General features: G+C 26.6%; 1 protein-coding gene across 25 annotated transcripts in view; it reads right to left on the bottom strand.

Moving 5' to 3' along the window:
- Nucleotides 1–7,566: 7,566 nt before the first annotated feature.
- LOC129919740 (cell adhesion molecule Dscam2) overlaps nucleotides 7,567–13,155 on the bottom strand; it is a 197,598-nt gene continuing 192,009 nt past the window's right edge. For all 25 annotated transcript variants that reach the window (XM_056000728.1, XM_056000730.1, XM_056000736.1 and 22 more), the window contains 2 exons: nucleotides 11,924–11,987; nucleotides 7,567–7,713 (listed from right to left, as the gene is read on the bottom strand). In XM_056000728.1, coding sequence (XP_055856703.1) covers nucleotides 7,638–7,713; nucleotides 11,924–11,987 — 140 coding nt within the window. In that variant the 3' untranslated portion in view covers nucleotides 7,567–7,637. The remainder of the gene's footprint in view (nucleotides 7,714–11,923; nucleotides 11,988–13,155) is intronic.

Here is a 13,155-nt window from a genome sequence, read left to right as displayed (position 1 = left end):
GCCCCACGTAGGTCACGCCCCATGTGGGTCATGCCCCACGTAGGTCTTGCCCCATGTGGGTCATGCCCCATGTGGGTCATGCCCCATTTGGGTCATGCCCCATGTGGGTCATGCCCCATGTAGGTCATGCCCCATGTGGGGCATTTTGAAATGCCCCACGTGGGTCATGCCCCATGTGGGTCATGCCTCATGTGGGTCATGCCCCATGTGGGTCATGCCCCATGTGGGTCATGCCCCATGTGGGTCATGCCCCATGTGGGTCATGCCCCATGTGGGTCATGCCCCATGTAGGTCATGCCCCATGTGGGGCATTTTGAAATGCCCCATGAAATGGGTCATGCCCCATGTGGGTCATGCCCCATGTGGGTCATGCCCCACGTGGGTCATGCCCCATGTGCGTCATGCCCCACGTGGGTCATGCCCCATGTGGGGCATTTTGAAATGCCTAATGTGGGTCATGCCACGAAGTGGAAAAGAACGTTTTCTTCATCCAAATCGTTCACAATCAAAAATCATCTAAAAAATCTCTCAGAACTCGGATTTCGTTCATTCCATTCATTCTCAATCATCATTTCGATTCCATGCATACAACTGATACAAGTTTATATAAGCAGGTTCAGAGTTTGAATTGAATCGGATTTGATTGGGAATTTCTATCGAATATCTGACCTTGACTTCTTTTTATTTTTGATGTATCTATTTCGACGTTTTGAACTTGGCGGGGACATAATGCCTTACTGATAATCAAAGTTACCATTAAAATTTTCCAAAAATATATTTTCAAAAAAAAGCGGAGATAATTAGATTTTTAAAAAACTCTCATAGAAAATATAAACGAAAAATTGTTTTATATGGTTGCATTGAAATGTTAATATGTAAGGTTATATGCCATTTCTTGTTTCTTCTCTCATTTTTCAGAACGAAATGAGTGAAAAAGAAATGGTTTCGAATAAATGAACGAAAGAACGATTGATAGAAAAGACCGAATCTTTGGTGAAATCAATCTTTGAACGATTCGATCTTTTGAAATGAACGATTTGCCCAGCTCTACCATGTGGGTTATGCCCCACGTTGGTCATTCCCCTTGTGGGTCATGCCCCTTGTGGGTCATGCCCCTTGTGACCCACATGGGGCATTTCCAAATGCCCCACATGGGGCATGACCCACGTGGGGCATGACCCACATGGGGCATGACCTACGTGGGGCATGACCCACATTGGGCATTTCCAAATGCCCCACATTGGGCATGATCCACATGGGGCATATCCAAATGTCTCATTCGATGGTTTTGGAGAAAATTTTTAAAAATTCCGAATTTTTAGACAAGGGGTACCCCTTTGATAATTTTCGAAAATCTTAAAAAAAATAAATTTGTTATGTTTTTAGCTGAATGCATAGGCCTGTTCATTGTGATCCCATATCTGTGACTTAGATCCGAAAATATCTGCTTCCAAATGAAAAAAAAAAACAAAATATTTCGAATGCAAATGATACATCACCCCGAACTCCTACAAACTTTTGGATTTTAGTTATGATGGCAAATTTTCTTTCGAAACTGGTTAAGCAAATTTTGGTCCTAATGAGAGAAGCCACTTAACATCCTCAGTAAAATCTGTTTGATTTTTCCTGAAAATGTAGGTACTCTCATTTTTTGCCTAAGTTTAGAAGATGTTAAAAAGCGCGCGCTTTTTAACATTTTCCAAACCCTTTTTTAATTTTTTGCAAAATTCTGTAAAATCATCTTCTTGAAAAATTATCTACTTATTTGATTACTTACCTACATAATTTGTCATTCTTTGAATGCATATTACTACAGAATGCGACACGATGCGACACAACGCTACACGACGCGACACAACGTTTAACATCGAAATTAGTGCATCTTCTGTTGCAAGTCATAATTTAGGTGTATCTGTTGAAAAAATCTGTGGAGAACTGAATTTATCGCGGGAAACTAAAAATTACCTAATATGAAAACACAAAAATATAATTATACTATTCAAAATTTACCACAAATGGACAAAAAATGAAAAAAATGCACTAAAAAAAATAGACGCATTTTGAAGAGTTCATTTTAAATCGCGAATTGACTCCAAAAAGTCTGGATTTGGAAATGCCATTTGTTAGCAAAAGTTAGCAAAAGTGCCCTTTGCATTGAGCTCGAAGAAGACAATTTTGCCATATTGATGGGAAGATAATACAGTACTTACCTCATAAAACAAAAATTGAAAAAAAACTGACAGACTGACAGATAGACAGACGGACTTCCAGGACCCACTTTGTTGGCTCTACCATCGTAATGTCATGGATAAATGTTATCTCAACTTTTTTTTTTTGTTCGAATGCATAACTTGATATATAGTACCTATATCGCAAGTAGAAATCAGGGTCTTGAGTGCCCAGTTTAGCATTTAAAATTTAGATGCCCCTTCCCTTGCCAAAAACAAAAAAAAATATGGTACTTACTGAATTGGATTGGTTAAATAAAAAGTCATAAACATTTTTTTTTATTAATTTTTATTTCTTTTTCATTTTTATTTATTGAATTTCCCATTCGATTTCCTGATACTAAAACTGACTTAAATGTTTAAAACTAAATCACTATTTCCGTCTATTGTTGTGGTTGATAAATTTATTCTTACATTGGTTGTCAACTATGTATAGAAAATTATTATATTATTAATTTTTCATTTCTATTGATTTTTTTCTTTTTTTTTTTAATTTTTTAAGTATAAATCTTAAGTTATATGATTTTGTTTTTAATAAATTAAGCAAAAATAAAAAAAAAACAATAAAAAGTGTTGTTACATTCTATTTTTATCTTGTTAATTCAAATTTTGTATACAATAAAATGGTTTTATAAATATGTAGATGTATTTTTAATTATTTTTTTTTAATCAAAAAATGTATTTTGTTTAAATTTAAATAATTTTTTTTTGATATCGTGTACAAAATATTTTAGTTTTTATTTTATATTCACATACAATCATAATAAAAAAATTACTAAATTTATTTATTTTTTGTAAAAAATATTTTCGATTAAAATGTTTTTTTTTTTGTTTTTTTTTTTTTTGGTTTTCAATTTTTTTAGTGGTAGCTGGTGTGTTTAAATCAAATACAAATAAACACAAAAAGCGAATGGTACATTTCATTTCTGCTTTATTTTTCGTTTTCTTTTTTTTACTTATTTTATGCAACTTGCCGAAAGCTTAATTTTTCTTTTTAAATTTATTTAAACTTTATTTTTTTTTTTTAATAATTTTCGAAAGAATTTTCAAATTTTTGATTTTGATTTTGTGTTATGTACTATTTTTTTTTTAACTCCCACTAATAAAGAATATAAGTACAGCATAAATGTATATTATATTTTTATTTTGTTTTAAAAGCTAATCTATTTAAATTAAGCAATCAAATCACAACACTACATTCAAGTAAGTATATAATATTTTTTTTAATTTAATTTTTTTTTTTAATTTTTGTAAATTGTATGGATATACATTATTTTAATATTTTTGTTTGATGAACTACGCTTAAAAATTTTAATAGGTAGGTAATTGTTGTGATATAATTATATATGTATATGACATAAGTATATAATATGGACATCATGAATGTTTTTTTTTTTTTCTAAGTTGAATTTTGAAAGAGAATTAATTTTATTTAAAATTTGTCCACATTAATTTGTTTTTATTTATTAATAAGATTTTTATTTTTAAATACAAAATGTTACATAAGTTTATATTTTCGTATTTATGTAACATTAGAAATAGTTTTTTTTTTTTTTGAAAATTTACTCCATAATTATTTTTTGTTTGTAATAGGTGGTTAAATTTTGGTTTGTTTATATTTATAAAATATATAATATATATTTTTATGAATAAAATTATGAAGTGTGTCTGATATTTTGAGCTGCTATTTATTTTTTGTTGTTAATAAGTTTTTAGAATTGATTTTATGCTTGATTTTAAAAAAATTACTTAAAAATGGTTATAATTTTGAATTTTAATTAAAAATAAATTAACTTTGTGTGCTTTTTGGAAAGAGATTAGGTGAATTTTTTTTTTATTTTAAACTCATAGAAAATAAATAGTAACATACTTAAATATAATAAAACAGTAAATAGAAAACATATTTGCAGAATAAATGAAGCAATTTAAAAAATGGTGTAATCAGTCTTTTAAAGATATTATTAAAACAAATACAAATTTAAGAACTTAAAAATTTACTTAACAAAAGATATTTAATAATGGCGAAATGTGATCGGAGATGAATTTTTCTGATTAAATAATTAATATTACATTTTACAAGGCAGTTTGACAAAATTGTCCAATTTTCCCCAGGGTTGTAAAAAATGATTTTTTTGACTGCATTTGCTTTCCATTAAAAGTTTAAAAAAATTATTATAAATGTAAAATATTTGCATTAAAAAAAAATGGATGACAACTAAAAATATTTTGCTATTTTGCATTAATAAAATATTATTGCAACTGAAAAATAGCTATTTCCATTGAAAATAAAATGTTTATTGCAGATAAAAATATTTTGCATTAAAAAAATGTTTTTTACTAATAAAAAAATGTTCTGCATTGAAAAAAAAATTCAATGAAAAATGTGTGTATTTATTTTTTTTTTTAATATTCGTCGATTTTTTATTAATTTTATGAACACATTTATTTTTCAATGCATACAATTTCTTATTTGCAATATAATTTTTGTTTAATGCAAAATATTTTTAGTTGCAATAATTATTTTTCTTAATGCAAATATTTTTCATTTGTAATACAATTTTTTGCAAATTTTGTTCAGTTGCAATAAATATTTTTTTTTTAATGAAAATTTTTTTTGGTTGCAATAATTTTTTTTTTGAATTTCAAATGCATTTTTTTTTCAACTGATATTTTTACAACCCTGTTTTCTACCATGTTGAAGTGCTAAAGCTAGGATTACTCGCTCAACGCGTTGACTCTATGACGTAAAAGTCACGTCAAAATCTTTCTTTAAAGTGTCTTTCAGTCTGATCGTCCACAAAAAATGCTGTCAACGCGTTGACGGGTACTTTGAAACTCGCGCTGACGTTGACACAGTTTGTGGTGTGTCATGCGCCGGTCGGCAGAGTGAAGATACAATTTTGGGTGACGTCAGAGAGTTAAGGCGTTGATCGGCTTCGTTAACTACGTGATTCTAGCTTAACATATTTTTGTTGATGTTTTCAAACTTATTTCTTTATTAAAGTTGATGTAAACTCTTTAGCGCAGAAAACTACAATTTATTTCTTAAATGCTTGCAAATTGAGAACATTTCCTGGTAATTCGGTTTTTTTTTACAGTCATTGCTAGTGTAACCCCAATTTTCAAAAATGCTTAACTATCAAACGAATGACCAACTGCATATAAAATAAATATTGAACAGGTTCAGAAACGTTAGGGACTAAAACGTAAGGAAATTTCGTTTAGAGAATGAAATTGCCTAAAAATTAAATTCCCAGTTTTTTTCTGAAATTATCCATTTTCCACGAAAAGATTCAACAATCTTTTGAACTAATAAGATTCTCACCTTCAGTCATCAAACCAAGAAAACACTACCGACAGCTTTTTTTTTATAAAAAAAATGTTTGTCATTGTGCTGTCATTAGAGTTGTTTTTTTTTTTTTTTTTTTAATGACTATGTTCTATCATAACTTACAAATCCACTTATCAGAAATTGAAAAAGAGAAATCTTTGAAAGCGTCTTACTTCTCCTCTGGTTATAAGCTATGTAAAATTCATTTATATTGCTCCGTCTGGAGGCAAAAGTCATGGACATGCAGCCACCTAAAATTTCATCAAATTTGACTAAAACCAATTTTTCTCTTCTACAGAGCAGGGGTCGTTATGGATCGACACTCGTTGAAACTTTTCATGAGTCATGATCTATCTCGAAGCTCGAACAGAAAAATGCTTTTAAAAACTTTACCACCTCCAAAAGAAGACGTCTTATTATTGCCGTTATTCTTGATAAGCCAAATGAAAAACTGAAATTTATATATGTATAAAAAAAATGTGAAAAAATAAAACAAAATAAAAATTAGTTTAAAAATCGATAAGTAATTTTATTTAGTAGGAAAAAAATTATTCAAAATTTTACACAAAATAAAAAAAAAAAACACTCCAAAATAGAATCAAATCAAAGACAAACTTATATAAAATTTTTAAAAATCATAATTAAAGCTAAAATGCAAAAAGAAAATAAATACATTTTTTTGTATAAAGAAAAATGTTTCTTTTTGTTAATCAAATTTACAAAATAAATTTGTATTCTTGTATAATACAGAGTTTTTGTGTAATATCTCTTTCGTTCTTTTTTTTTTGTTTTTTTTTATTATTTATTAAATTTTTTTTTTTGTATATAAATAAAAATCTCATAATGTGTAAAAAGTGCAAATTATTTAATGGAAGATCAGTTAATGAATAAAATAATTTATTGATAAAAAAATGAATTTTAATTATCAATTCAATTTAAAATAAAATATTTGTGTAGGTATACAATAATAATAATGTATTATTCATGTGTATTTTGGATTATTTATATAATATTATTATTTTTTTTTATAACAAATGACACAAAACATGAATATGATAAATATATTTATAAATATTAAAGATAATTTATGTATATACTATTTTTTTTTTTTTTTGTATAATTTTTATCTTGAGTATAAAATAAAATTAAAAATATTATCTGTTATATAGGATACAAAATAAAATTTGTTTTAATATTTAAATTAAAAACAAACAAAAAAACACACCTAAATAATAATTGTGCTGTTTTATATAATTATGTTTATGTAATAATAATAATAGGTAATAAACTTACATGACTAAAACGACTAAAAATTACAAATGACTAAAATTTGTATAACTATTTTTATTTTTACGGCGTTATACATAAAATATAAAAATTTAAAATATTTGGAGACTTTAAACGTTATTTAGTCTTCATTTTTTCTTAGGGTGTGCTTTACATATCATTCTAGTACCTTTTTTTCTTTTGCATTATCACTGCTTTCCCTTTTCTTTTTATTAAAAAAAAAAAGAACTTATACAAATCACAACTAAAACACAAGGATATTTCTACACACATAAAATCGATAAATAAATTAAAATTAAACAAAATACATTATGTAAAATAAGAAATGGCAATTTTCATATTATGCATCTAGTCTCCATTTCCAAAAACACACACAGACATTTATATACTGATACTTGTTTAGTAATTTTCAATGTTTTTCTTTTATTTTTAAATTAAATGTTATTTTATTTATAGAAAACTATTTTTTTTTCTAATTTTTTTAAATATTAATTATAATTTAGATTGTAAATGTGGTGTCTATTGATTACACAACTTTTATTTTATTTTTTTAAATTTTAATATTTTTTCATATATAAATTGTGAGTTTGTTGTGTGAGTGTGTGTATGTATACATTTTTATGCAAAATATTATTATTAATAATATAATAATTAAAACATATTAAATTTTTAGTCGATTTTTTGTTTTCAATTTTTTTTTATATATGATTTATGTTGCTGTTGGTTTTTTTTTTTTTTTTTAATTATTTAAATTATTTGATGTATAATTTATGATGTTGCGAGTTTACAAATTACACTGCCATAGTATCGTAGGCTGTGAATCCTGCGCCACTTTGTTGTTGGAATTGTTTTGCGCCGGCTTCGTTTCTATTAAATTAAATAAATTTAAATAAAAAAAAATTATTTATATTAGTAAGATTTATAAAAATTAGTTTAATGTTGCTGTAAATTATATTTTGTAGATAAATAAATTATTATAATTGCTTTTATAGAACATTAATAAGGAGAATTCATTAAAAGCAAGCTTAATTGGATGAAGTAAGGAAAAGGGAGTATAATTTTAATACTGAGTCAAGAAGCAGCGTTCTCGTGATTATGGTGTTGTTGTTTTTCTTTTTTTTCTTATATGAAAGTGTTTGAAAAGCTAGATCTGAAGTGTGTGGTATACGTTAGTTAAAAACTGCTCTAATTCAAGATACTTTCTACTTAATTTAGTTTGAAATATTTTTTATATTTGGACACTCTCTGAAACAAAGTAAATTCAATGTTTGAAATATTTAACCTTATAATAAATGTATAACGACTATCAGATCAACATTACCTAACAATTTTGAAGGAGAATATTTTTTTTGTTAAAATAATTAATGTGTGGCAATAATTTTCAGATAACGTTTTTTTCACAGCAGCAGTGTTTAATATGTAAATTTAAGATTTTAGTTTATATCTAATTCAACTTATATTGGCCGTTGTGAAAATAGGTAGCACTGAATCGGGAAACTAACGAAGTTATGAATACACGCAAAACTGAAGTTACGAAAAACCGAAGTTACGAAAAACCGAAGTTATGAAAAACCAGAGTTATGAACAACAAAGCTATGAAACGTGGTTTTTGGGTTGGCAACCATTGAGAGGAACGATATACTGGAGGAACGTACCAAAAAGCTAGAGCGTTGAGTCAAGACAATAAAAAAATTGTATGGGACGAGGAATCTATACCCCTCCTTTAAGCGGGAGGGGTTATTTTCTAAAAAAATGACTTAATTTGGAAAAAAATTATTTGAAATCAGCGGTTACACCAAAAATAACGTACTGTACGTTTTTGTAGAGCCAAAATCCCAAATTTTGTTTTTATTTTTCTTTATAAAAAAAAAAAAAAATAATAAAATGCACGACTGGGTCGCACGTACTTTCTCTTGTAGTTTAAAGTATCTTTATATAAAGTCTGTCGATTTAAAAAAAAAGCAAAATAAAAAGAAAATTTCAAAAACTTTTTTTTTAATTTTTTTTTTTACATTTTACTCTTCAAAATGATGTCTTAAAATTTTGAATAAAATTGACTTGTGCTTTGATCAAATATATGAACTTAAAAAATGTAAATTTTTGAAAAACGGCAACGCCATACATCCGTTCTCCGAATTTTTTGAGAAAAACTAAAAACGCAGTTTTGTTAGAATCAATAAGAGTATAATGTACACCCAATTTAATCAAAATCGTTTGAGCCGTTTTCGAGAAAATTGCAATACCTCGAAAATGGTATATTGGAGGTATGCGTTAAAAAAGAGGTATTGAAAAACTAAAAAAAAACGGACCTAGGGTATTACGCAAAAATCATCTGTACCAAGTTTCAAGTAAATCCATCCATCCGTTTAGGCCCTAGCTCGATGTACAGATGGACGCACAGACGCACACACGCACAGACCGACGGACGGCATGACGAAAACCACTTTTTTGATTTTCTCCATCATCGTAATGTTGGTTTTGATTAAAACCTCGATTTTTTTTTCTACACGAAACCAATACTTGCCTTATAGAGGAAGTAAAAACACTTTAAGGTATTTTTAAATAACAAATCGAAAGAGCCAAAGTTCAAGAAATCAATGTCTTTGGTGACTGATTATACTGTTAACGATACATTTATAAAGACCATATTTTTCGTAAAGTTAGCCTAATTGTCTTGATTTTGGTCTTTTTGGTTTTGCCCTCAATTCGTACTTTCCAATTCATTGAAATTCATTCAAATCTTTACAAAAAATGGCCATAATCATTTAAAAAAAAAAAAAAAAACAAAATTTGTGTTGCGGAAAACATAATTTTATTGTTATTACCGACTTCCATAAAGGAGGAGGTATTCAATTCGTCTGTATTTTGTTTTTTGTTTGGGTTTGTTACCTCATAACTTTGGGCTGGGTGAACCAATTTTGATAATTCTTTTTGTATTGGAAAGCTGGTGGCTGCAATGTGTATTTCAATTTCGTTCAGTTCTGGCCATAGGAACTATTAGAAAAACCATAAAAGTCGGTTTTGTTTTTTGATAAAAATGATTATTTTTATTTTCGATTTTAAGATAAAAAAGTGCATGTTCGGTTTGTTAAAACCATTGGAGATAATATAAAACAATGCACTTTTATATTTTTTTCTAATAACTGGAGATTTTTTTGGTATATTTTTGCTTGATTACGTAAGCTCAAAAGAGAGTACCCAAGAACAAAAATAAAAAAAACATGTTTTGCAGAAATCTATAGTCACATGAACTAAATGAAATGTGCAAACGCTAATTTTGTATTTTTGTAGCTCAATTACATTTTTTGGTTATTAAAGACGAAAGCCTTTAAAACGAAATATGTTGTTTTTTTCTTTTCTAAAAGTTGTGAGCTTTGCGGCTTAAATGAGTCATTATATAGTTTAATTTTATTACAAAAAAAAAATGCTTGGTCGAAATTAATTTTTAAGGGAGTTACTGGCTTAAGTTTTGAAGCATTATTTTAGACCGAGAGCTCACAGCAAATTTTGGGAGTGGATATATAACCAAAATGTGATCCTGCAATTTTATAGTTTTACGCGTTCTAATAACGAATTCTGGCAGATTTATATCGCGGCTTTATCTGGTGTTCGGATGAATAAACAACACGAGTTTTCCAATTTATGGGAGAAGCCTAAGTTAGCACTTATGCACATTCTGACAAAAAAAAAGACGGATATAAATAATATAAATTTTTGGATGTTTTTTGACAGAATGTATGTAAATGTTAATATAATGTATGTAATAAAAATCTACTTTGTGTCTCTTTTAAATGATTATTATTTATTCAACATTCAACTTCTTATGTTCAACTAGAACTACTCTTAATTACCACACAACTTCAGACCTTTTGCTTTCACTGCAATGAGAGGTTTATAAGCTTGCTGAGGTGTTTTGATGTATGTTTATAAATAATTGTGTTAGCAAATACGTTTTTTTTTTTTTTTTGAATACCAACCAAGTATAAAACAAATTTCAATTTAATTTACCACATTTTTAACAAAATCATTGTAGTTTTTTTTTTATTACCACTTTAATAAAAATAAATATTTTGTAAATTTTGTCGAAAACTCAAATATGTGTTTGCCACACATTATGATCCTAAAGTATTTTTTTTTTTTAAACAATTTGATGACAGCAAAATATATTTATATTTAAAACATTAAAAAATTAAAAGAAAATATAATAATATTAACATTTCGGTTATAAGATTCTGATGTTTTGCTTTAAGAATATTAACAAATTAATAGCAAATTTTAAATTAAAAAATATATAAATAAAAAGTTAATTATAAAAACGGAAAAAATAAAACCATGCACACTGTTAAAAAATCAATATGATAGAACCAAAAAAACAACAAAAGCTTAGTTTTGATTTTTTTTTTTTTAGATGGCGATAGAAAGAGCATAAAAATTGTATATATTTATTAGCACAAACAAATTCCATGCAAAACTTACTGTTTTCGGCTAGCGGTGAAAATACCATTTTGTTAATAGAGAGTGGTTGTTGTTTTTAGTAAAAATTTAAAAGTAAAACAAAATTTTATTTACAGTATTATAATTTGTGAAACTTTAAAACTTTATCAAATGCTTTAATTTTATGAAACATGGAATTTTCAATTCAATTTTCGAATTAGTTTGAATTTGTGATTTTTTGTTTTCTTGTTAGAAAATAATAAGTGAGATATTGAAAAGGCAAAAGTTGTCAAAAATATATTTTTATTGATTCAAATGAGCCTGGAAATTATGTTTTATGTAATTTTTTTTTTAATTGACTTGATTTTGAAGAGACAACTTTTTTCTTCAGACCTCTATAATTTTGAGCATGCTATTTTCCAATTGTCGTTATGAAAATTATTCATAATTATTTAGTTTAGTTGAAAATTTGGCATTTTTTGATTTTTTGTTGTAAATAATATTCAAATTTAGTAAACTTTGAATAATGCGACTAATCAGTTGAGTTAAGTGTTAACTTTGAAGATTTTTGTATTTATTTTTTTTTTTTTTTAATCTACAATATTTTTTTCCTAACTAATACTTTTCTTTTGTTACCTCTTACCTTTCGATTAATTTTCGCATTTCTTCAGTTGTACGTTGATCCTTTTGATGCGGAGATCGTTTAGCTGCATATTTTTTGTTTGTTCATTTAAAATTACATATTTTGTTTTGCATTTGCATTGTATTGTTTTAAATTTTAAGGCAATATTCCCAGAGGAAAATATAAAAGAAAAATAAACAAAAAAAAGTTGAAAATAAAAAAAAATAATATAAGAAACAAAAAATATAAAATAGGGGAAATTAAGATGATTTTATTTTATTGTTTGATTACTGTTCTATGTATATTTTTATGCTTTAGGTCCTAGGTTTTTCGATGTTTTTCAAGTCAATAAAATATAGTATGATTCAAAATGCATTAATAAAAATTAAAAAAAAACGAAACTTAACACTTGACAAGCATTTGGTTTTACACATAAGGAAAGAAATTTTAAATGTCTGAAATTTACAATTGTATGTATTTGTTATCTATTTAAAAAAAAATAGAATTTTCCGATATAACTCCCATGCATTCCACAAATAAATAAATATAAATATGAAAATGTAAAACATTAAGTTAGTAACACAAAAACAAAAAGTTATGATTTAAAGTGAGAAAAAAAACACAAATTAAATATAATTTTTACCCAAATGACCACATAATTTTGAAGAATATTAAAATATAAACATTAATTTCACACACGCAAACAAAATTGAAAATTAAAAAAATAAACATAAAAAACAAATGTGAATGAAAACATAAAAAAAAAACTGAAACTGAATATTATGACCAGGTTCAATAAATTGATTTAGCAAAACACAGTGGTATTATCTATTTAATGTATATGAATTTATTAATAGTAGAATTAAGAATAAAATGTTATGTCGATTGGATTTTTTTTTCTTTTCAATAAGTATTTTTTGTTGTGCATTTATTAGCTGCATAGATGCATACATAAGAATATACTTATGTATGCTTATTGTTCTATTATTTACTAATTTTTGAAAAATGAAGAACTTCAATACAAACAAAAAATATAGTTTTAAATCGAACTCTTATTTAAAACAAAAGAGTTGATGCACGAACTTTAAAAAATGTTTATGCCGTTTTGTATTACACTTTACACTTAATTAAGCCTTAAACAAGCCTTTATAAATTATCAATACCAATTTAGTTTTCAATATCGTAATATGTGTTTTGGAAACGATAAACCTAAAAAACCTGGAAACTTCAAGAGGCAATTTAATCATAAAAAA

The sequence above is a fragment of the Episyrphus balteatus genome, chromosome 4, assembly GCF_945859705.1.
Source record: "Episyrphus balteatus chromosome 4, idEpiBalt1.1, whole genome shotgun sequence".
NCBI lineage: Eukaryota > Metazoa > Arthropoda > Insecta > Diptera > Syrphidae > Episyrphus > Episyrphus balteatus.
Note: the sequence above shows the minus strand (reverse complement) of the source record. Positions and strands in the feature narration are given on the sequence as shown.